This window comes from Dipodomys merriami, unplaced genomic scaffold (genome assembly GCF_024711535.1).
Source record: "Dipodomys merriami isolate MVZ:Mamm:240054 unplaced genomic scaffold, mDipMer1.0.p SCAF_380, whole genome shotgun sequence".
Taxonomy (NCBI): Eukaryota; Metazoa; Chordata; class Mammalia; order Rodentia; family Heteromyidae; genus Dipodomys; species Dipodomys merriami.
The window spans coordinates 343,734-367,489 of NW_027205382.1; the positions used below are offsets into that span (position 1 = coordinate 343,734).

Here is a 23,756-nt window from a genome sequence, read left to right on the forward strand (position 1 = left end):
TTTCCATCTGTGGTTGGTTGAAGTCAAGGATATGAAGAGCTAATGTTAAAAGGGTTGCCTTTTTCTTCTAAATAAATAAGCAAATAGATAAATAGCACATTGGCTTAGAAAGTATATGTATCTTTACACTGATAATTCTTGAAATCTTGGGAAAACGAATCTTTTTTAATTCCAACTTTACTGGTGAAACATATGACTTTCCAAAAACTTTCAGGGAAATCATTAAGCTGACACTAGAGGACATATCAATTCAATTGCCTTTCTTCACCCTCACTTTAATTTTTTTCTTTATTTTGTGTTGATACTGGGGCTTGCATTTAGGTCCTCTCTCTTTCATTTGGCTCAATGCTCTGCCATCCTGTTCCAGCTTTTTGCTGGTTAACTGAAGATCAGGAGTCAATGGACTTTCCTCTCTGGCTTCTAACTGCAGTCTTCAGATCTCAACCTTGTGAGTAGTTTAGATTACAAGTGTGAGCTACCCAGTGCCTAGCTTTCACATCACTTTAAAAAAAAGTCGTGGGGCTGGGAAGGTGGCTCAGTGGTAGAGCACTTGCCTTGCATGCATGAGGCCCTGGGTTCGATTCCTCAGCACCACATAAGCAGAAAAAGCTGGAAGTGGTGCTGTGGCTCAAGTGGTAGAGCACTAGCCTTGAGCTGAAGAGCTGAGGGACAGTGCCCAGGCCCAGAGTTCAGGCACCATGACCGGCAAAAATAAACAAACAAACAGCTCGTTGCATCTTGGATTTTTCTTCCTTTTCTTTTGCCTGGCAAGAGTGGTCAGTTCTTTGGGACAATTATCAGGCAAGTGTCTCCAGTGGGTGGAGGAGAAAACAAATGCCTTTGCAAGGTGTTTGGAACAAAATCAGTAGAGACTGAACTTAAAAGGAAATTTATTCCAACACAGTGAGCTCTGATAAGACAACTGTTTGGGCCCTCTGGTCTTCCTTAGTGCCAACTGGCATTAACAGAGCAGACTCACCATCAGGCATGGTGGGGCAGGCGGTGACATCGGCCGCTGCCATCATTTGCAGCAGCGTCTTGGGTGCTCTGGCATCCCATTGCCTCCTGTTTGTTGCAGCTGTGGCAGCCTGCGGGCAGCACTCTGTGTCTAAGAGAATCACTTATTAGCTCCAAAGCAGCCAGGGTGTGACTATGCTGCATCAAACTAAAGTGCTCAGGTACCAAGGCAATCTAAGATCAGAGCTTAGGAAGCTGACAAACAGTAATTAAAAGCTGTAACTGATGAGTTTAACTGACTGTGAAAGAGATAATTAGTGACATGAATAGACACATTCATTGAATCATGTGGGAGAACCCAATCACTTTCCACAGAATACAGTCTATTCTATTATCTCTCTCTCTCCCCCCTCCCCTTGTTTTCATTTTTGTGCCCAGAACTAGGGTGTAGGTGCTGTAACTTAGCTTTTTCACTCAAGGCTGGTGCTCAACCCCTTAAGCCAAAACTCTGCTTCCAGCTTTCTGGTGCTTAACTGAAGATAAGAATCTCAAGGACTTTCCTGCCTGGGTTGACTTTGAACCATGATCCTCAGATCTCAGCTTACTGGTGCCCACTGTTTTTTGCTTTTTGGTTTTTTTAATTTGTTTTTGTTTATTTTTTATTTTTATTTTTTTCAGTCATGTGCCTGAACTCTGGGCCTGGGCACTTTCCCTCAGCTCTTCAGCTCAAGGCTAGCACTCTACCACTTGAGCCACAGCACCACTTCTGGCTTTTTCTGCTTATGTGGTGCTGAGGAATTGAACCCAGGGCCTCATGCATGCAAGGCAAACACTCTACCTCTGAGCCACCTTCCCAGCCCCTTTTATTTAGTTTTTGTATTTGTCTTTTCAGTATAGGGATTTGCACTGACACTGAGCCATGCCACAGCTCTCTGGACATATTTTATGCCTCCTTTCCTTTGCTTGTGACACTTCTTTGGTATGGAGGAGGACAGTGTCCAGGTTACAAAAAGAGTTCCCTAACCACCATTCACAATATGCAGCTCAAGGGAGAGCCTCAATCAAATGCCCTGTCACTTGAGTAATGATGCTCCAGAAAGATATGAGGCAAAAAGTATTCTAGGAAGGGAAACTGAGCCATTCAGGTGCACACTTGGTATAGGGTAAGATGGGTGCTCTGGCAGGCTGCATGATCCCCATTATGGTTGTTAGAAAGAAAGGAAGCTAGGGTGGGAAAAGTGGGTCACTGGGAGATCAGCTAGTCAGCATTAAGTGTGAAACCATGTAGAATTGACTTTACACTCCAGAAATTATATAATAGCTATTATTAATAGTTAACTATGTTATAACTATTATATTGCAAAATTGTTATAATACTAATGATTATAATAAATATTAGTTATTATAACTATTATTATTGTTTGGTTGTTTATTAGTAGTAGTAGTTGTAGTAGTAATAGTATGGCAACCAGGTAGAGAATAAAGAGGAACCCTCTAGAAAATAGGGCAATAAAATGGGGAAAGCATAGAGGAAATGAAGGGAATACCATTTGTTAAACCATAGCACATGGCTGGTATCCTCTATATCATATCTCCCCTGTCATATGGTGAGATTATTTTCCTCACAATACCCAGTGTGGCTATTACTACTCCTAAGAGGAAGTATGTAACATAGAAGATGATTCTGTGATCAGAAAGTACAGCATCAGCTGGGATTCAAGCTCCCACCATCTCTGTTACTATGCTGCTGAAGGATGACAAAGTCATGAGTGAGCCATACTGGGCAGAAGGAGGAGGAAGGATCCAGAGCATTTCAGAGAAGGAGCTGGCCTGGTGTGCAGGAGCAGCAAGTGTAAGCAGGCAGAGACCCAGGAGCCAAGTGGAACATTTGAGACAGACAGCTAATGAAATGGCTCCTGCTCATCCACAGCTTTCAAGGAACACCTACCAGTTTCTGGGCCACAAAGCTCTTCAGAGGCTTTGTCTGCGTACTCTTCTTGCCCCTTCATCTGTCTGTATTCCTTCAACTTCATGCCATCCTCGAAGGTCAAATTGTCAGTTAGTGCAACCATTACCTAAAGCAGTTCCACAGTGTTTCATGAGAAATAAACCTTGGGAAGAGGCTACAATTCTTTTTTTTTTTTAAGTATTACTAAGATGTATGTTAAGTATTCAATATATAACTATTAAGCAGAGTTGTACATAGTTGTGTGTGTTTATGTGTAAGCTACTATTGAACTCAGGGCTCCTCACTGTCACTTTGCTTTTTTACTCAAGGCTGGCACTGTACTTTGAGCCACAGCTCCAGTTTAGCTTTTGGCTTAATTGGAGCTAAGAATTTCAAGGATCTTCCTTCCTGGGCTGGCTTTGAGCCCAGGTAAAAAATCCAAGAAAGGGGCTGGGAAGTTGGCTCAGTGGTAGAGCGCTTGCCTCGCATGCATGAGGCCCTGGGTTCAATTCCTCAGCACCACATAAGCAAAAAGAAAAAAGCCAGAAGTGGCACTGTGACTCAAGTGGTAGAGTGCTAGCCTTGAGCTGAAGAGCTGAGGGACAGCGCCCAGGCCCAGAGTTCAGACCCCACGACCAGACCCCCCCCGCAAAAAAAAAGAAAATCCAAGAAACTCTTATCTCTAACCAGTAAAAAGCTGGAATTGGAAGTGTGTCTCAAGTGGAAGAGTGCCAGCCTTATGTGAAAAAGCTAAGCAGAACATAAAACCCCAAGTTCAAGCCCTGGTGCTTACACACACACACACACACACACACACACTTGGAAAACTCGAATCCCAGAGCACACACACACACACACACACACACACACACACACACACACACACACACACACACACACACACACACACACACACACACTTGGAAAACTCGAATCCCAGAGCCCCTTCCAGGACTATTTAATGGAATTTGCCCCTAGAGCCCATAGAACAATGTCATAAAACTTTTCTCTTAGCTGAAATGTCTATTTTTATGACTTACCTCATCTTCCTGGAAGGAGTCTTCACCAGAAACACACTTGTCTAAGGGAATTTCAAACTTTACCCCCCTCTAGAAGGCAACAAAACAAAATTTAAAAAGTCTTTGTTTAGCAGTTCAATAAAAAGCTTTACAATTATAATCCCTTGGATCAATTTATTTTGATAACAACTACTTCAAATCATTAATCTAATCACTAAATAGGGTTATTCTATGAAATAGAGGAGAAATTAGGTAGGCAACCCAGATTATAAGGGATAAACCCACAGGCAGCCTTCTAACATGAAATCAAAAGAAAAAAAAGTTTATTACTTTAGCTTTATATTTCTGTTCAGGAATTTTACTTTCCTTTGTGTTCTGAAGCCTAATTTGTTTTTAAGTCTCTTTCAATGTCCTAGAATTTAAGATAAAAACATAATACTGTCATTTAATTTTATTTTCCAACTTCTGAATTCACAACACTTGGTACTTCTATGATCTGATTTTTAGATTGAATTGGGTGATTGATTTGAAAACAAAAACATGCCTTTACTAAGGAAAGTCAGTCATTCATCAAAAACTCAGGCATAGAATGCAACAAATTGAGATATTTGTGGATTTATCATGGGCATTGCAATGGGTAAAAGTTCTATAGTGTGATGAAGTGTTCATTGCTCTAGTACAGTCCAATCCAACCCAATCCAGTTCAAGTATATATTTTTCTAGGGCTAGGAATTGAACTCGGTACTTCATGCATATTAGGCAAGCACTCCCTCTGAGCCATATCTTGGCCCAAGAATATAATTTTGACAACAGAATCTCTCTCTTAAAAGGCTTAGGATCTCAGTCAAGACAGTAAGAAAATTGTCCAACTCATGACAATGTAAAGGGTGGGCTGTAAAAATTGACAGGCAATTTTAAGGAAGAAGACAAGAAGACTATATACAGCGGATAACAAGAGTTTGAAAGGCAAGGTTGAGAGGTGAACTGTATGCTGAGGTTTCTTAGGCTCTATCTTAGGCTCTCCACTCTTCCTTTCTTTTCCACAAGGGAGCCTCATGCATTTCTATCTATTAAGTCCCAGCGTTATGCAATGACTCCTTATGCAATATGTCATCTGGTTTCCCCTTTCCCCTCTTCTAAGCTTCAGACTCAGCATCCTGCCTAGTTAGCGTCATCTTCAATTTGTTGATTGTTTTGTGTGTGTGTGTGTGCCAATATTGGGGTTGAACTCAGGGCCTCACATTCTCACTTGGCTTTTCCAGTCAAGGCTGGCATTCTACCACTTGAGCCACACCTCCAGTCTGGCTTTTTGATAGTTAATTGGAAATAAGAGTCACACAGACTTTTCTATCCAGGCTGGCTTTGACTCTGTATCCTCAGATTTCAGTCTCCTGTTGTCTCTCTGAAGCAAAGATGGCATTTCTATGTTTTCTAAATACCATATTTCTGAGTTGCCTTCACTAGGCCCCATTTTCCTAAAGTTATCCTGCCTCTTCATCACTTTCCAATCCCAATTTCTTAAGCTACTGAGGAGGCTGAGGCAGAAAGATCATAAGTTCAAGGGCAAGCCAGGGCAATCTAGTGAAAAACAGAGAAAAACAAGGATACTTAGGCTGTAACTCAGGATAGAGTACTTGCCTAGCATTTGTGAGGTCTTGATTCAATTTCAACATCACAAATTAAAAAAGAAAAATTAAGCATTCACCTACTATGTGATCCAGCTAATCCAATCCAAAGGGTTTATTCAAAAGACAAGAAGACCATGTCTACACAAAGATTTGTACATAAATGTTCACTGCAGCTTTATTTGTAATAGTCAAAGGCTGGAAACAACTCACACACCCATCCACAGTAACTAGACAAGCAAATGTTGACACATTTATAGACTTGTATGTATCCAGCCTCAGTGAGGAACAACAAACTATTCATATGTGCAATATGGACAATTCGTGACATTATTATGCAGAAGGAAACCAGACAATAGAGAGCAGAGTACAGTGTGATTCATTTACATACTGCAAATGAATCTAGAAAATGCAAACTCAGCAGCTGTGACAGGAAGCAATTCTGTGGTTGCCTGGGGAAGATGGGGGTGGCGTGCGAGGCGGGGGGGGGGGGGGGGGGGGGGGGGGAGGTGTGGGAGACACCGAGAAAGAAAAGAGGAATGAATAAGAGGACCTGAGCTTTATAAAAGGATCTCACATGACAGTTGGGTCTATCATGTTGCACAGGAAGAGGTGAGAAGCACTAGGCTAGAGCAACCCCACTGGAAAGAACAGAGGCCCAGCAGCCATCCCTACCTGCACAGGCCTCTTCTTCAGGTGCATCTTCTTTACCAAATAGGTTTTATGACTGATTTTTGAGTTCTCCTTTAATACAGATGGTACATGGTCAAAAAGATTGGTTCTGTGTGAATTCAGGAAGCTACTTTCTGTCCCTTCACCAGAGCCCATTAAGAACATGCTATTATGCTGCTGCAAACAAGATCATTGGAGGCAGCTACTCCCAGTGTGTGTGTGTGTGTGTGTGTGTGTGTGTGTGTGTGTGTATGTGTGTGTGTGTGTGTGTGTGTGTGTGTGTGTGTGTGTGCTGGGTGTGAAACTTGGGGCTTCATAATCCTAGGCAGCAGTTCTACCACTGAGCCACATCCTACCACAAGAGTTGTCTTTGTGGTTCTTTTTCCCGAGACTGTCTTGTTATTCTTCAGGTGCTTTTTTTCATAGCTTTTCTAGAAATGTCTGCTATGTAGTCCTGGCCTAACATGTATTAGTTCCTGGGCTGGAACCTCAGCATGGGAAAAAAAAAAAAAAAAAAGCAACCAGGCAGGATAGATTAGGCATGGTGAACAGCAGACAGGAGTTCAGAAACAATGCATTTAGAAACATAGAAGCACTATCTTTCTTGCTTCTAAATACACTGTTTCTGAATATCAAGGATAAACATTGATTTCATGGCAGGATGCCATTATTTTCCTGGAAGTGATGTTCAAACATAAAGATCAAGGGTTAAAGAGTAGGTCAGACTTAGACACTCAGAGCCCAAGCAATAAAAGGGTAACACTAAGAGTGATTCAGAGTAAAGATACACAGTTATCCTGAATAACTGTTCGTCAGACCCTGCCTTTATATAAATACCCCTGTTGTCAAAGAGCTCTGTGTCTCTCCCTCTGAGCAACCACACTTTATCTGACAGAGTAAGACTCTTTCTTTCTGCTTGTCTGTTTTCCTGCTTACTCAGTAAAGCTCTGCTAAGTTTTCTTACCATTATGACTTGTCCAGAAATAGGACTTAAATTGGAAAGTCCTCATGTCTAAAGGGCAACTTCACAAACCTTCCCCTAAACTCCTAACAGGAAGAAGGAAATGAAGGGAAGGAAAGATGGGAGGGAGGGAGGAAATGAGAGAGGAAAGGAAAGGAGAAAGAGAAAAAGAAAGGAAGGAAGAAATAGAAGAAAGGAAGGAAGAAATGGAAGAAAGGAAGGAAGGAAAAAAAGAAATGGAAGGAAAGAAGGGGGAAAGAAGATGGGAGGAAGATAAGGAGGGATGGAGGAAAGGAAGGTCTTCTACCCATCTTTTTGGTGTCAGAACTCCCATCTCAGACCCATTACATGTAAAGCTGTCAATGCATAAGGATCTGAGCATGAACCACACTGTGCTCTGGAGAAAACCTTCCCCAGGCTGCAGCTCCTGTACATCTGATCACTACATTTAAGTTAATCACTTTCAGTATCTACTAACTTAGTCAACTCTAAACTGGAAAAACAATGTTTCCTTCTAGAAGGTTGAATTTACCTCCAGTTCTCTCCCCATCTTCTTCCTGATTTCCTTCATGTCATTGTGATACTGTTGGCGTATTTCTTCTAGCTGCTTCCAATATTCCTGGAAAGCAAAGCCAACCCAAATACTCTAACATTTGTGAACAACTTAAAAGTAATCTCTATAAAATCCATACTTTTTTTAAGAAGTGACATAAAATAAGCATTCAAAATGTGTTATTCTCAAACATCATAATCTGCCATGTTTTGGCCATGGATGGTTCTTCACACCCCATGAGAGATACATGGGCTTGCACAGATCCTATGCTCATACAGGACCCTAAATGCACTGACATAGTTATGCATCCAATGTTGATTTCAGATTATGTTATAGGTTGAAATTCATTCCCTTTAAAGATAGGTGGAAGCTGGAAAGATGGTGCACTCCCAACTATTCGGGAGGCAAAGGCAGGAAGATCCTTGAGCTCTGTGGTTTAAGATGTGACCTGGGCAGCTTAGGGAGACTTCATCTCAAAAACAAAACCAAATGAACTCTGCTGAAGTCCTGTTTCCCGGCACCTTAGAATATGGCCTGATTTGGGAACAGGGGCATTGCAGAGATAACTAGTTAACATGCAGTCATGGAGCAAAGTGGCTCCCTTTGAAAATGACCAGGTGAAAACTGAGATGCCACCATGTGACAAAAGGCAGATGTTAGAATGATGCAAGCAACTGCAAACCAAGGAATGCCAAATATTGCCAGGAAAGCATCAGAAGGTAGGAAGAGGCACAAAGATCCCCTCTAAGTTAGATGGAGGCCGTGAAGAGTGTAGAATGTCATTACTTTGATTCTGTACTTGCAGCTTCCAGAACTGTGAGAAAATACATGTCTGTGTTTTTAAGCTAGCATCCAGCTTGCTATACATGGACAGCACAGCCCTGGGAACACTAATGTTAAATAAGTTAATGATAGATAATTTAAGTGACCCAAGGTAAACTGATTAACTGGTGGTATACACCCCGAGTAAGTAAAATTTTGGCTCTGTGTCCCCTAAAACACCAAGCTTGGTTCTTCACATGCTCAGTATTTGCACACTGAGGCATACTGAGGAAAAGGGACTAACACATGTAAGCCCTAGAATTCAACTGTTTTTAACCTGGTCCTTCATGTCCTTTTTCCTAAATTGTAGCTCCTGGGACCCAGTTTCTTCTCCACGGTCTCTTAGCTCTTGCCTTTGGTTGTGATTTGGTTCAGCAGAAGAAGGACGAAGACCCTATTGATTGAATGAAATTATTTATAAGATACATTTGCATTTTGGGAACAGCTTCTGAGTTGACCTTGACTTCTTCCTATAGGCAAGAATTATATCACCAAACAAACTCAGTAGTTTGGAGAGTTTTTGGAGTAAATAATATAATTTTCTTATTTCCCTTTTCCTTCATTTTGTTTTGTGGTGATACTGAAGTTTGAATTCTGTGTCTTACATTTCCTAGGCAGGCACTCTACCATTTGAGTCACACCTTTAATTCCTGCCCCCCCCCTTTTATTTTGCTAGTCCTGGGGCTTGAACTCTGGGTCTGGACACTGTACCTAAGTTTCTTTTGCTCAAGGCAAGCTCTGCTATTTAAGCCATAGCTCCACTTCTAGCTTTTTTGAGTGGTTTACTGGAGATAAGAGTTTCACAGTTTCTCCTCTGGACTGGCTTTGAACCTCGATCCTCAGATTTCAGCCTCCTGAGTAGCTAGGATTATAAGCATGAGCCACCAACACTGGTCTACATTTCATCTTTCACCCTTTTTGCTTTAGGTTACATGCTTTTGTTTGAGTGAGTCTGGACCATAATCCTTCAACCAACAGTCTTCCTCCCATAGCTGTAATACAGAAGTGTACCATAATGTTTGTCCAATAACATTTGTTGAGATGGAAGCTTACTGACTTTTTGCCTTCGCTGGCTTCAGACACTTTACATGGGGCTGAGATTACCCAGGTGTAAGCCACCTTACCTAGTAGAATTTTCATAATTTAAATACTAAACAATTTTTAAATTTCCCATGAATGCTGTGTATTCTAAGCAATTATTTTATGTTATCATTTGAGATGTTAGATTCATTTTCTGACTTGATAAACTATAATTATAAAATTAAAGCTTCGTGAAGGTTTAACACCCTCAGACCATGAGATTAAGTAGGAGAATCTACAAATGGAGCACATGTACAACCTCTTTCAACCCCAGAATTATGACATTTAAGGGTAAAGGTTAACTTCCAATTCAAATAAGGTATGTTAACCAATATTGTATAGAAATATTTAAAAATAAAAAATAGGGCTGGGAAGGTATCTCAGTGGTAGAGTGCTTGCCTTGCATGCATGAGGCCCTGGGTTCGATTCCACAGCACCACATAAGCAAAAAGAAAAAAAGCTGGAAGTGGCGCTGTGGCTCAAGTGGTAGAGTGCTAGCCTTGAGCTGAAGAGCTGAGGGACAGCGCCCAGGCCCACAGTTCAGGCCCCATGACCGCCCCCCCCCAAAAAAAGAAAGAAATATTTAAAAATAAAATACAAATAAGCTAGGTCCCAGTGGTTCTTTTCTTGGAGGGGGGGTGGTCCAGTCGTGGGGCCTGAACTCTGGGCTTGGGCACTCTCCCTCAGCTCTTCAGCTCAAGGCTAGCATTCTACCACTTGAGCCACAGCACCACTTCCAGCCTTTTCTGCTTATGTGGTGCTGAGGAATCAAACCCAGGACCTCATGCATGCAAGGCAAGCGCTCTACCACTGAGCCATCTTCCCAGCCCCCCTAGTGGTTCTTATTGTAATTCCAGCTACACAGTAGGATGAGATCAAGAGGATGACAGTTCGAAGCCAGCCTGGGCAGAAAAATCCAAAAGACTCCATCTCCAAAATAAACCAGCAAAAAATCAAGCTGGTGATGTTGCTCAAGTGGCAGAGCACCAGCCAAGCAAGCCTGAAGCCTTGAGTATAAGCTCTGGTATTAGCAAAATAATAAAAATTAATAATATAAAATAAATCATAAAATAAGATCAACACAGAAAGGAAATCTGAAGCTTATCTACTCCAAAATCATTATTTATAGAAAAGGAAATTAAGCCTGAAGGTTGCATAAACTGCGAGGGGGCACAGCAAGTCATAGAGCCAGAGATGAAACTAAGCTTCCATACTTTAATTCCAGCTTGTTGCTACTCTTCTTCAACTATTAAAATCAAAAAACAAACACATGAAAAAAAAAAAAACCTGAAAATTGCTGGGCACTGGTGGCCAACACTTGTAGTCCTTGTTACTCCGAAGGCTGAGATCTGAGGATTCCCAGTTTGAAGCCAGCCCAGTTTGAAGTCTATAAAATTTTTATCTCCAATTAACCACTTAGAAAGCTGGAAGTGGCACACACACACACACACACACACACACACACACACACACACACACACACACACACACACACACACACACACACACACACACACACACACACACACACACACACACACACACACACACACACCCCCACCCCAAAACAGAACTGCCAGGTACTGGTGCCTCACACCTGTAACCCTACTCAGAAGCTGAGATCTGAGGATAGAGATTTGAAGCTAGCTTAGCAGACAAATCCAAGAGACTCTATCTCTAATTAGCCATTAAAAAGCCACAGTACAAATGTGGTTCATGTGATAGAATAAAAAAAAATGAGCAAAAGTACAAGGCTTTGAGTTCAAACCTCAGTACAAACACAAAAAAACAAAGTTAAACTGAGAACTGGTAGATGGGTGGTCTTGACCTTCTAGTGACATGACTTAAACTTAAGGATTCATAAATATCCGTGAACAGAGAAAACTATTAGCAAAATTGCTTTCCAGGCACAGTATTTTACTCACCAATTGCTTTTCTACTTTCAACTTATATTGCTGAGCTTCAAATTTCCTCTGAAGGTATTCAGCAGACCTTGAGAAATAAGAATATTGGGCATGAGAAGTAGGCCTTGATCCTTGAGTACACTGAAGTTCTGACTGTGCCCAGTCCCTGAAGTAGAAATATGCCCAATATGACAAGTGAATTTTCAGCTTAATAATGGGACTTAAGATTCATCTCCAACTTGAATTTCCAAGGTCAAGAAGTAGTTCAAAGTTACCATGAGTTTAGATCAGGAAAGAAAGTTTTTGGAAAGAACTGAGGGTACAGAGAGGGGTGAACAGAAAATATCATGATGTGATAGATTTTTCTTCAGGACATGATTATTCTAGCCTAGACACATGGCAGGCAAACAAAGCACTCTGTGTGATAGTAAATCTACAGCTCCTCGCTCCTGGCTTCACAGTGATCCTCACTCCCTGAACAAAACCTTGAGCCACTTGGGAATGGATAGGGGTCCATCCTTCTTCCTTTATGCTGGCACATAAATGCTTCATGAACAAAGATGATGCTTCTGCTGCCTCTCAAAATGTTGTGTCTTTTTAAACCACCCCCAAGTTTATGCCCTCAGGCTTATGCCTTATCTATACTCTCTCTCTCTCTCTCTCTCTCTCTCTCTCTCTCTCTCTCTCTCTCTCTCTCTCTCTCTCTCTCTCTCTCTCTCTCTCTCTCTCTCTCTCTCTCTCTCTCTCTCTCTCTCTCTCTCTCTCTCTCTCTCTCTCTCCTCTCTTTAAGATACTGTCTCTATATCACTCAAGCTGGCCTCGAGCTTGAAATCCTCCTAGTCAACTTCACAGTGCTAGGATTATAGGAATGTGCCACCATGCCTGGCTAATTTTTTTCTTTCTTTCTTTCTTTTTTTTTTGGTTGGTGGTGGGGCTTGAAGCCCTGAGACAGACTCAGAATTTCTCTCCCCAGTTTTGTCCAAAAGTATAAACAGATTCATTCTTCTATTTATATATGTATTTATCATGTCTCCTTCCCCTTCCTTCTCTCTCTGTCTGTCTCTGTCTCCTGTCTGTCTGTCTCTCTCTCTAGCTTTTTCTGCTCAAAGCTAACACTCTACCATTTAAACTACAGCTCAATTTCCAGCTTTTTAGTAGTTGAGATAAGAGTCTCGCAGCCTTTCCTGTTCAAGCTAGCTTTGAATTGCAATCTTCAGATCTCAGCCTTCTGAGTAGCTAGGAATACAGGTGTGAGCCACTGGCTCCCAGCATTTCCTTTTCTCTTAATGCAGGCAAGCATTTGGATTGTGAGCCAAGCTTTATGGCTAGGAGTTTCAGTGACAAGAAGAAATAAAAATATTAAAAGATTAGGAATCTTGCCTACAGCTAAATAACCCCATGAATAAGAAAATATTTTATAAACATAGGTCCCATGGTTTCCCTTATTTGCAATATCTAGTATATGTCTGAGTCAAACAGAAAAGGTCAGATAAGGTGATGTTAGGGAAATGAACCCTAAGATATGTATTCAAATGTTTTTTTTTATTTCATGCGATTGCTTCTAACACATTTATAAGATTATTTCTTTGTTGCTTTGCATGTCCCTCCCCCACAGCATAACCCCTGCTTTCACTGTATTTGATGTCGGTATAATTTGTGGAGGGGAAGGGGAAAAACAAATCATTTAAATAGGGACACAGGTGGACCCATTGCAACAATGAGATGTACAAGTTGTTATATCGAAAACGAACTTTACAACTTTGGTGCGGGGCGGGGGGGGGGGCTAAGGGGGGCAGGGAAGATGGGGGGGAGGGGGAGGATGGGAAGGGAAGGATGGGAAGGGGAAACAAAGGAAGAGGCTACAGTGCTTGATAAGAAATGTACTCATTATCTTGCCCATGTAATTGTAACCCCTCTGTACAGTATTTTCACAATTAAAAAAAAAAAGAAAAAATATTTTATATCAAATTTGATATGGAAGGGAGGCACAAGGGAACAATAAATAAGTGTTTAAAGTGGAGATTTTTGGAAGTTCTCCCTCACTTATTTTAGGAGAATTTGGGGAGACTTTGGAATATATAATGTTGACAAATGATGTTTAGTCCAGGAGTTCAAGACCAGCCTGGGCAACAAAACAATTCAATCTCAGACCAAACAAGAGGGTGTTGAATGTGTCTAAAGCTATTTTCAGAACATCAAAGACAAGGTTGACCACAGCATACCATTGAGCAGGTGATGTGTTGTGGCTTTCTTCCCAGTTAGATCCTTCAATTCCAGAAGCTTTTTGAGGGACACAGTGATAGTTTGGTTCATGGATTCTCTTCCTTAGCAGGTCAAGTTGAGCATAATAAAAGTCATAATGTCCACAAACTGCAGCTACTTTGGGCCTTTCCATCATTTTTATCTAGCAGATTAAAGAAAAAAAGAGTAATGACTTTTTTTAAATGTATAATGTAAATCTACCATTGAAAAATATTTTTGGTGGTACTGAGGTTTGAACTCAGAGTCTTTCTCTACCTCTACTACTTGAATTACTACTACTCAAGTAGTAGAGTAGCCATGACTCAAGGTCTGGTATTTTGCTGCTAGGATTTATTTTAAAATTTAAAGATTAAAAGACTAAAATCTATTAAATGAGGAAGATATTCATCATTTTACAATCTTTCTGTCTCTCTCACTCTATTTATTTATTTTTATTTTTTGTCAGTCATGGGGCTTGAACTCAAGGCCTGAGTGCAGTCCCTGAGCTCTTCTGCTCAAGGCTCTACTACTTTGAGCCACAGGGCCACTTCCAGTTTTCTGGTGGTTAAGTGGAGATAAGAATCTCACCGACTTTTCTGCCCAGGCTGGCTTTGAACACATCTCAGCCACCTAAGTAGCTACGATTACAGGTGTGAGTCACTGATGATCAGCTCATTTTACAATCTCAGGGTGTATAACCCAAGAAGAACAGCTTCTTTGGGATTTTCTCTGAAGTCCAAGTAGATAATGGGTGGTTCCCATGCAGATATATTTATCTCTTCTTTAATAGAAGTTGTTTAAGTGATTAGCAAAGATATCATTTGGTTGATAGTCTTCTAACTTAATCTACTCTCAAATCTTTCAGCTAATTTTTCTCCTACAAATATGATACAGATTTCTGAATCATGGCAGATTTTTCTGATTTCTTAAGTAGAATTAGTCACATTTTTTCAATAAAAAGCAGTAATATAGACAATAATTTCCAAATCTGTTTACATACCAACATACTTTCTGCAAAAATCCATATATCAAGTAAACATATAGTAAATGGACTTCTAAATGGTCTTGGAATTATACAATGAGCCTTCCTTAAAAATGTGATTCTTTGGGCCAGGCACCAGTGTCTCATATCTGTGATCTTAGCTACTCAGCTGAGATCTGAAGATTGCTGTTCGAAACCAGCCCAGGGAAGAAAAGTCTATGAGACTCTTGTCTCCAATTAAGCAAAAAAAAAACTGGAAGTGAGCTGTTGCTCAAGTGGTATGCTAGCTTGGAGTACAAAAGCTCAAGGAACATTTCCCAGGCCCTGAGATCAAGCCCCAGGACCAGTGACAAAAAAAAAAACCCTAGTAATATTTTTTAGGGGGGAGGTCTTTGGATATTGCTCAATAGTAGAGCACTTGTCTAACTTGTGATTCAGTCCCAGCACAGTACAATAACAAAGTGGCCAATTTATCATTTATTTACCATAAGCATTTCATTAGTGTGACCTAAAAGATTCAACATTCCATTAAATAAATTCAATTAACTAAGCACAAAGAATCTAGAAAAAGGTTAATTACTATAGAAAAATTTAAAAATGCATGCTAATAAAGTAACAGTAAAATAGCAATAATTTTATGATTCAAATGACATGTAGCAATTTAGAGTATGAAATACAGTATGGGGTTTTGGCTTGCTTTGTTTGAAATAGGTTCTTGATATGCAGCCTAGGCTGACTTGGAACTCTCAATCCCCCTGCCTGAACCTTCTGAGTGCTGATTAGAGGCATGTATCCCCATACCTACTAATGCAGTGTTTCCTGCCATTGCATTACTCCATCATTCTGTAGAGAAATACTTTTTCTTATATGTACAAAAAATTAGAAAATTTTCAGCTATAAAAAGAAAACTTAGCTAGGCACCAGTAGGTCACTCCTGTAATCTTAGCTTCTCAGGATCACTGTTCAAAGCCAGTCCAGGCAAGAAAGTCCACTTAACCACCACTTATCTCCACTTAACCACCAGGAAAATGGAAGTGGCTTGTAGCCCAAAGTGGTAGGGTGCTGTAGCTCAAAGTGGTGGAGCACAGAGACAAGCCCTGGGTTCAAAGCCCATGACAAGAAAGAAAGAAAGAAAGAAAGAAAGAAAGAAAGAAAGAAAGAAAGAAAGAAAGAAAGAAAGAAAGAAAGAAAGAAAGAAAGAAAGAAAGAAAGAAAGAAAGAAAGAAAGAAAGAGAAAAAGAAAGAAAAGAAAAAGAAAGAAAGGAAAGAAGGAAGGAAGGAAGGAAGGAAGGAAGGAAAGAAGGAAGGAAGGAAGGAAGGAAGATGAGATGTAGCAATAAAAGTTTTTTTTAATAGCAACTAAAATAAAGTAAGAAATGTTCACTTTCATGCATCTCACCAAAGAATGATTTACTATGCCTACAAAACTTATAGACTCCAAATTAATTAGCTTGTACTAATTAGTTTGCAATGAACATATATGGTCAGGTCGGTCTACAAGAGCACAGCACAGCTAAGAAAAAGAGGGGCTTAGCTTGACTTACACATATGGGGTTCCGGGCTCCAGCTGGGGGTCTCCATTCATTTCTATGTAATACATCCTTCTTTTTAGCTGGCACTGATATTTTTGATCGCAGTGGACATTTGCCCTGGAACTTCACTTTCTGTATTTTAGAATCTTATTAAAACAAAATAAAATAACTTCATTTAAAAAATTAGTATTGACACCTGAAAGAGTATCAAAGTAAGCTGCAATGCCAGGCACCTGTGGCTCACACCTCTAATCCTAGCTACTCAGGAGGCTGAGATCTGAGGATCATGGTTCAAAGCAAGCCTGGGCAGACAAATCCAAGAGACTATTCTCACCAATTAACCTACAAAAACTTGAAGTGGAGGTGTGGCTCGAGTTTTGAGTGGAAAAAGCCAAGCAAAGAGTTTGAGGCCCTGAGTCAAGCTCCAGTGAATACAGGCACAAAAACAAACAAACCCAAAAATATAAGCTATAAGTCATAACACAGAAAATTTATTTTAGCCAGAAATATTCTGCACACAGAATGAAATACCACTACGTACTCTCTTTGAATGGAGGAAAACGTTTTGTTGAGGGTTCCTTTACATATTGTCGGCAATAAATAACATGACAATATTTTTTTTTGGCAGTACTAGGGTTCAAAATTAGGGCTTCAAATTTGCTAGACAGGAGCCAGATCCCTTGAACCACATCTCTAGCACTAACCTAACATTTTATTAAGGGTGGAATTAATATCAATGTTAACAGAAACAAAAAGCATGGGATAATAGTAAAAGTAAATAGAGTCATGAGAGCTTAGGTTCTGAAGTGACATCAGCCTTTTTATGTGTGCTAGTACTAGGACTTAAACTCAAGGCCTCACACTCTTGCTTGGCTTTATTCATTCAAGTCTGAGCCACACCTCCACTTCTGACATTGTTTTCTAGTTAGTCGGAGACAAGAGTTTCGGAGACTTTCCTGCCCAGGCTGGTTTGGAACCTCAATCTTCAGTCTCCTGATTGGTTAAGATTACATGTGTGAGCACCACCTTCCCAAAGTGGCACCATTCTTGTTTCATTGTGGCTTAAAATGTAGGTAGGCCTTCTCACACATTATCCCCATCAAAAATGTGTTCCCATTTTCTGATCTCTCCCACATCAACAATGTGGACAAATATTACTTCCTTTCCTACTCTATTAACCTGCTTTCTAAGCCTTTTCAGTCCGTAACAATCACATCAAATCTGGCAAAGAGGCTCACTCATTTTCCTTTTATAATGTTCCCTCCACTTTTCTTTCTCTATCATGGTGGATGACATTTTGCTAGCACAAATTCCTTGGAGAAATTTTCTCTTCCTGATCCTTTAAGTCCAAGCATTTGGTTATGACTAAACCTTACTGGTCTGATTGCCACTTGGATAGACATAGCTTCTCATCCTGAATATAAGCTCCTGTCTTGCATTCACACTGCACTTGATCCCTTCTGTGGATTCCTGACACCTGACTACTATTGTTCTCTAGACTTACAACTGTCATAAAGCATCATCTGCTTCATTCATGTCTCAATATAATTGTCCTTACATTGCTTTCAAATAGTTCCAAGATCCTAGCCAGCTCCAAGAGAATTCTCAATTACTAGTTCATCCTGTCTATTTCAGAAAGAAGCTGAAACTAATCCTCCTATGTCTGAGCCTTCTTCCAAGAGGTAAGCTTTGATGTAGCCTCCTCAAGCATTTCTACCTGCATATTGCTTTGTGAAGATTTCCTGAGTAATGAAAACAAAAGCACTATGTCTCCCAGCTTACTCCTGGGCTACCTAAACATCTCAGGCACGTCCCCTAGTGGCCACATGAGCAGATATTTTTCTCCTGCTTACACTGCTTGTGTTTTTTGTTTCCAATTCAATAGATTTAGTGGAATTTCCCTGCTAATGTTGCCAGCCATATATTGGACCTTTCTGTGTGAGAGATGCATAATAAGTACTTATTTTTTTATGTCAGTTAATGTGTTGACTTTGTCATAAGCTTTGAAACAGGCACATCTAACATGATGAAAACCTGGTCATCATGCTTATGAACTATCAAAGGATCATAACTGCTTTCCTTTTTTTTTTCTTTTCTCTTTTCCTTTTCTCTCTTTCCTTTTTTTCTTTCTTCCTTTCCTTTACTCTCTTTACTTCTCCTCCCCTTTCTTGCTTTCCCCTTTCTTTCTTTCTCCCTTCCTTCTTTTCTTTTCTTTCTTCTTTCCTTTCTTTCCTTCCTTCCTTCTTTCCGTCTTTCTTTTCTCTTTTCTTCCTTTCTTCCTTCCTCCCGCCTTTCTTTTCTTTCTTTTTCTCCTTCCTTCCTTCCTTCCTTCCTTCCTTTCTTTCTTTCCTTCTTTCTTTCTTCCTTCCTTCCTTCCTTTCTTACTTTCTTTCTTTCTTCCTTTCTTCCTTTCCTCATGCTGAGAATTTAACCAAAGGCCTCTTCTATGATAAGCAAGTGCTCTACTATTGAGCTACACTCTCAGTTCCTACAAAAGGTATTTTTTGAGTCAGACCAGACCAGGCTGGCCTTGAACTATGATCTTCCTGCCTCAGACTCCCAAATGCTGGGATTACAAACACAGCTACTACAATTGACAAAGAATTGTCATTGCTTTGTGTGTGTGTGTGTGTGTGTGTGTGTGTGTGTGTGTGTGTGTGTGTGTGTGTGTGTGTGTGTGTGTGTGTGTGTGTGTGTGCTGTAATTGAACCAAAATCCTTGTGAATGTTCTGCAAGCAAGCATTCTACCACTTAGCCTTGCCCCTCAAGTTCAATGGAAGTTCTTGGATCGTATAGTCAAATCATTCTTACCTGGGACTATCTTCCCAGAAGGCTGAGAGGCTAAGGATCTTGCTTTATGTGGAAGTGTATGGTTGAATTCTTCTTGAATAACCTAAAACCAAACATACATATCAATGACCTGCCAATCAAAACCTCTGTCAAACACAGTCACTTCAAAACTCACCTCAGGAGTCAAGTATTTAGCAATAAGAATCTCTAAAAAGGGCTTTTTCAAAATGGAATTAACAGATGGTCGATCTCGAGGAGACACCTTAAAGAGCTGAAGTACCAATGACTGTAGATCATGAGAAAACCTGGGTGGTATCGGGGCAAATTGTGCTTGACAAATCTTCAGGACCAGCTGGTGTAAGTTGGTACCTTCAAACTGACAGGACAAGAACAAGGCAATACATTGGAGAAATGTTAAACACTGCTATTAAACCTTAAATAAACGTTCCAAGAAGAAAAAACAACTCATTAATTTATTAGTTTAATACTTCTGTGTGTGTGTGTCTGTGTGTGTGTCTGTGTGTGTGTCTGTGTCTGTGTGTCTGTCTGTGTCTGTGTGTGTGCCTGCACTGGGCTTGAACTCAGGGTCTGAACACTGTCCCTTAGCTTTTTCACTCAAGGCTATCATTCTACCACTTTAGCCACAGCTCCATTTCTGCCTTTTTGGTGGTTACTTGGAGATAAGAGTTTCATAGACTTTCCTATCCAAGCTGACCTTGAACCATGATCCTTAGATCTCAGCTTCCTGAGTAGCTAGGATTACAGGTGTGAGCCACTGGTGCCCGGCTTATTAATACTATTATACTTATTTGTGATGTTGGGAGTCAACACAGGGCCTTACATATCCTAGGTAAGTACTTATCCATTGAGCTACAATTCCTGGCCAGCCTGAGACTGTTTTTAAGCTTCAGAGAGGACTGCATTTTACCCTACAAGGTTGTTATAAGTTAATCTTTCCTAATTAGATACTGCAGGTAGTCACTCATATTGTGCCATGCAGGTCTTGTAGTTTTAGATGTTTTTTTCCTTTTGTGTCGGCTGTGGAATCTGGGGTGCTGTTCATGTAAGTGTGTTCTCTATCATTGAGCTCTATCTCCGCCATAGTTTGAATTTTTTTGACTAAAAATATTTTCATTCATTTTAATTTTTAATTATTTTTTGGGGGGGTCCAGTCGTGGGGCCTGAACTCTGGGCCTGGGTGCTGTCCCTCAGCTCTTCAACTCAAGGCTAGCACTCTACCACTTGAGCCACAGCGCCACTTCTGGCTTTTTTCTTTTTGCTTATGTGGTGCTGAGGAATTGAACCCAGGGCCTCAGGCATGCAAGGCAAGCGCTCTACCACTGAGCCACCTTCCCAGCCCTTAATTATTATCAAACTAATATTTACTCACATTTAAAACCTGGAAGGTGTAGGAGGTTATACTCAGGAGAATATGTTTCGTGTCACTATTTAGAATACTTCCTTCAGTTGAAGGCATACTATTAGGACATTTTATTTCTTCTTTTCAAAAGTTAAACAGAGCTAGGCACTGGTGGCTTGTGCCTATAACTCTAGTTACTCAGAAAGTTGAAATCTGAGGATCGTGGTTCTCAGCCAACCCTGGGGCAGGAAAATATCTGAAACTCTTCTCTCCAATTAACCACCAAAAAGCTCAAGGTGAAGGTATGCCTCAAGTAGTAGAATGCCAGCCTTGAATGGAAAAAGCCAACTGAGAGTGTCAGGCCCTGAGTTCAAGCTCTAGTATAGACATATACACACACACAAAAAAGGTTAATAGAATATAAATTGATGGCTTGTTTCTAAAATTCCAGAGGTTTTGCCTAGTGGCCATGCTCCAATAAGAACCACAGGTACTGGGTACTTAATGAGCATTCCTTCTGGATAAAATTTTGTACTTAACTTGTTGCTGGAGGATTCAGCATATCCTGGGGGTAGAGGGGGAACACTGTGAAGCATGTGTTTACCTCTGCTAAATGTATATATTATGTATATATATATTATATGCATATATATGCTATATATGTATTTATGTATACTTATAATTATTATATTGTATATATGTTATTTTATATTATTTGGACAGCTTTCTATGTCAGGCATATAATTTTATTATTCTTTATTTTGATTAATTAATTTCCAGTAGTAGGGCTTGAGCTCAGGGGCCTCTTAGCTTTCTTGCTCATGGCTGGCACTCTATCATTTGAGCTACACCTTCAGCTTTTTCACTGGTTAATCAGAGTTGGAGTCTTGAGGACTTTTCTGCCTGGCTGGCTTTGAACCCAATCCTCCTACTTAGCCATGGACACTTAGTTTTACCATCCCTTTTGATTAATTATCCATATACTTTTTGCTTTTCTTGTTTGAGACAGGTGTTGTTCTGGGTTTCCCTGGCTTATCTCAAACTCCTGGGCTCAAGTTGAAGCCTCTTACTTCTAAATAGCCAGGGCCATAGGCATACTCAGCAATATTCAGCTAGCTAACTGAAGAAAATATTTTCTCTAAGAAGTTAGTTTCACTAAATTGATTTCAATAATTCAAGGTTAATCTGATGATTAACATACTTACAGGATGCCTGAGCGTGCAAAGCTCATATAAAACACAGCCAAGAGACCAAATGTCCCTAGGGAAGAGAAGAGTTTATGTGCCAAGGAAATGTCCATAGTTCTTAGTAAACATTTTTGTTCTGCTAATGCCTTATATGTATGTAGCACTATTTTGTCTAGGTTGATGAGTTTTCAAAAATGCTTTCAGGCTGGGCACTGGTGGCTCATGTCTATAATCCTAGCTACTCTGGTGGCTGAATTCTGAGGATCATGGTTCAAAGCCAGCCTGGGCAGGAAAGTCTGAGGGACTCTTATCTCCAATTAACCACCAAAAAACTGGAAGCTCAAAAAACTGTGGCTCAAAGTGTTAGAACACTAGCCTTGAGCAAAAAAAGAGCCCAGGGACAGTGCCTAGGTCCTGAGTTCAAGCCCCACAACTGACAAAAAAAAATGCTTTCAGATACATCCAATCAATTCTAAAATAAGAAGTAAAGCAAAGCCTAAATTTCCCCTAAACAAGCATTGTGATCTTCCTATGTATTTATGTTTGGAACTTGTATTTATGTTTGAACTCAGGGCCTCTTACCTCTTGAGTCATGCCCCCAGTCTTTTCTTTGGCATTTGTTTGATAGGGTCTCACTAAATTTTCCATGAACAAGCATTGTGATCCTATCTCCCTCTCCTGCGTAGTTGGATTGCCGGAGTGAACCACTGTACTTGACCCATTAGATTTGCTTTTGTCTTTAGAATCAGGTAATACTTCATTTCCATATGATAGGATGAGATTAAAAAACCACATTAATTAAATTAAAAAACAGGGCTGGAGCTCAGAGGAAACTCTCAAGGTTGAATCCCTAGCACTACAAAACAAAACCTCTGGAAAAAAAAGGCACAAAGAGGAACTTCTCAATGTGATTCATTGTATCTCTAAATGAAAAGGAATTGTTCTGAACAAACTTTGAAAGACTCTAAAACACTGGTCACAGTTAGGAGTGACTAGCGTCCCCCTTCATATATGGAGAAATAAAATTACAAAAGTAGTAGGAAAACAGAGAGAGAGAGAGAGAGAGAGAGAGAGAGAGAGAGAGAGAGAGAGAGAGAGAGAGAGAGAGAGAGAGAGAGAGAGAGAGAGAGGGAGAGAGAGAGAGAAGATTAGAACTTCAGTCTCTGGACCCATAACTCAACAAATCTGACCTGAAACCAGATTGTACTGACACTTTCAAATGAGTCAGGAACTCACGTTTTATTGTTATATGGTTTATTCTGACAGATCTCCGGGGACAGGTAGTAGGGTGTTCCAACACAAGTTCGAGCAAGTTCCATGGAGCTAGCAAGTTACATAGAATAATGAGACAGTATGGTTTGTTCTGGAGAAAGACTTCAGATGAGAAAAAGTGTAACAAAAATTTAGCTCATTTGCATAAGTATAAAGAGAACACAAAACATTGTACCTTGATAATAGAATAATAAACATCAGCAGGTGTCTTTAGTTAGCTTTGTTTTGGTGGTACGGGGCTGGGACCCCAGAGCTTCACACATGCTAGCAAGTACTCTACCACTTGAATCACACCTCCAAACCTTTTTTGCTCTTGTTACTTTGTTTAAAATTAAATTTTATTTTTTTATAAAGGTGATATACAGAGGAGTTGCAATTACATAAGTAAGGTAATGAGTACATTTCTTGCTGAACATTGTTACCTCCTCCCTCATTTTTTCCCCACTTTCCTTCCCCCTGACTCCCTCCCCCCACGTTGTAATTTCCAATATAGTGTCTTGTGAGTGTTGCTGTTGCTTACATTGGTTCACTTTGTCCTTTGTCTCACCACTTTGTCATTCTCCTCCCCTTCCCCAAATCAGATAAATGTATAAATGTATATACAATACACAGGGTACCAAACTCAAGTACAGTGACAACAGGAGATATTGGTGTTTTTTTCCTTCTCCCTTTTTCTTTTGGCAGTACCAGGGCTTGAACTCAGGGCCTAGAGACTGCCCCTGAGCTTATTTGTTCAAGACCACGTGAGCCACATCTTCACTTCTGGTTTTTGTTTTTTGTTTTTGTTTTTGTTTTTTTGCTGGTTAATTGGAGATAACAGTCTTAGGGATTTTTTCTGCTTGGGGTGGGCT

At 40.3% G+C, this 23,756-nt stretch overlaps 1 protein-coding gene and 1 pseudogene across 9 annotated transcripts in view; both read right to left on the bottom strand.

The window, feature by feature from the left end:
• The window catches only part of LOC138805022 (serine/threonine-protein kinase Nek5-like), a 49,355-nt gene that overhangs the window by 9,794 nt on the left and 15,805 nt on the right, over window positions 1–23,756 (bottom strand). For 8 of the 9 annotated variants that reach the window (XM_069989581.1, XM_069989580.1, XM_069989583.1 and 5 more), the window contains 13 exons: window positions 22,870–22,956; window positions 21,652–21,706; window positions 19,262–19,462; window positions 19,108–19,189; window positions 16,309–16,442; window positions 13,764–13,945; window positions 11,563–11,629; window positions 8,835–8,951; window positions 7,715–7,801; window positions 6,225–6,293; window positions 3,946–4,014; window positions 2,906–3,032; window positions 980–1,108 (listed from right to left, as the gene is read on the bottom strand). In XM_069989581.1, coding sequence (XP_069845682.1) covers window positions 980–1,108; window positions 2,906–3,032; window positions 3,946–4,014; window positions 6,225–6,293; window positions 7,715–7,801; window positions 8,835–8,951; window positions 11,563–11,629; window positions 13,764–13,945; window positions 16,309–16,442; window positions 19,108–19,189; window positions 19,262–19,462; window positions 21,652–21,706; window positions 22,870–22,956 — 1,406 coding nt within the window. The remainder of the gene's footprint in view (window positions 1–979; window positions 1,109–2,905; window positions 3,033–3,945; window positions 4,015–6,224; window positions 6,294–7,714; window positions 7,802–8,834; window positions 8,952–11,562; window positions 11,630–13,763; window positions 13,946–16,308; window positions 16,443–19,107; window positions 19,190–19,261; window positions 19,463–21,651; window positions 21,707–22,869; window positions 22,957–23,756) is intronic. The other variant, XM_069989586.1, reaches the window with a different exon arrangement.
• On the bottom strand, window positions 18,268–18,362 carry LOC138805041 (small nucleolar RNA U13; annotated as a pseudogene).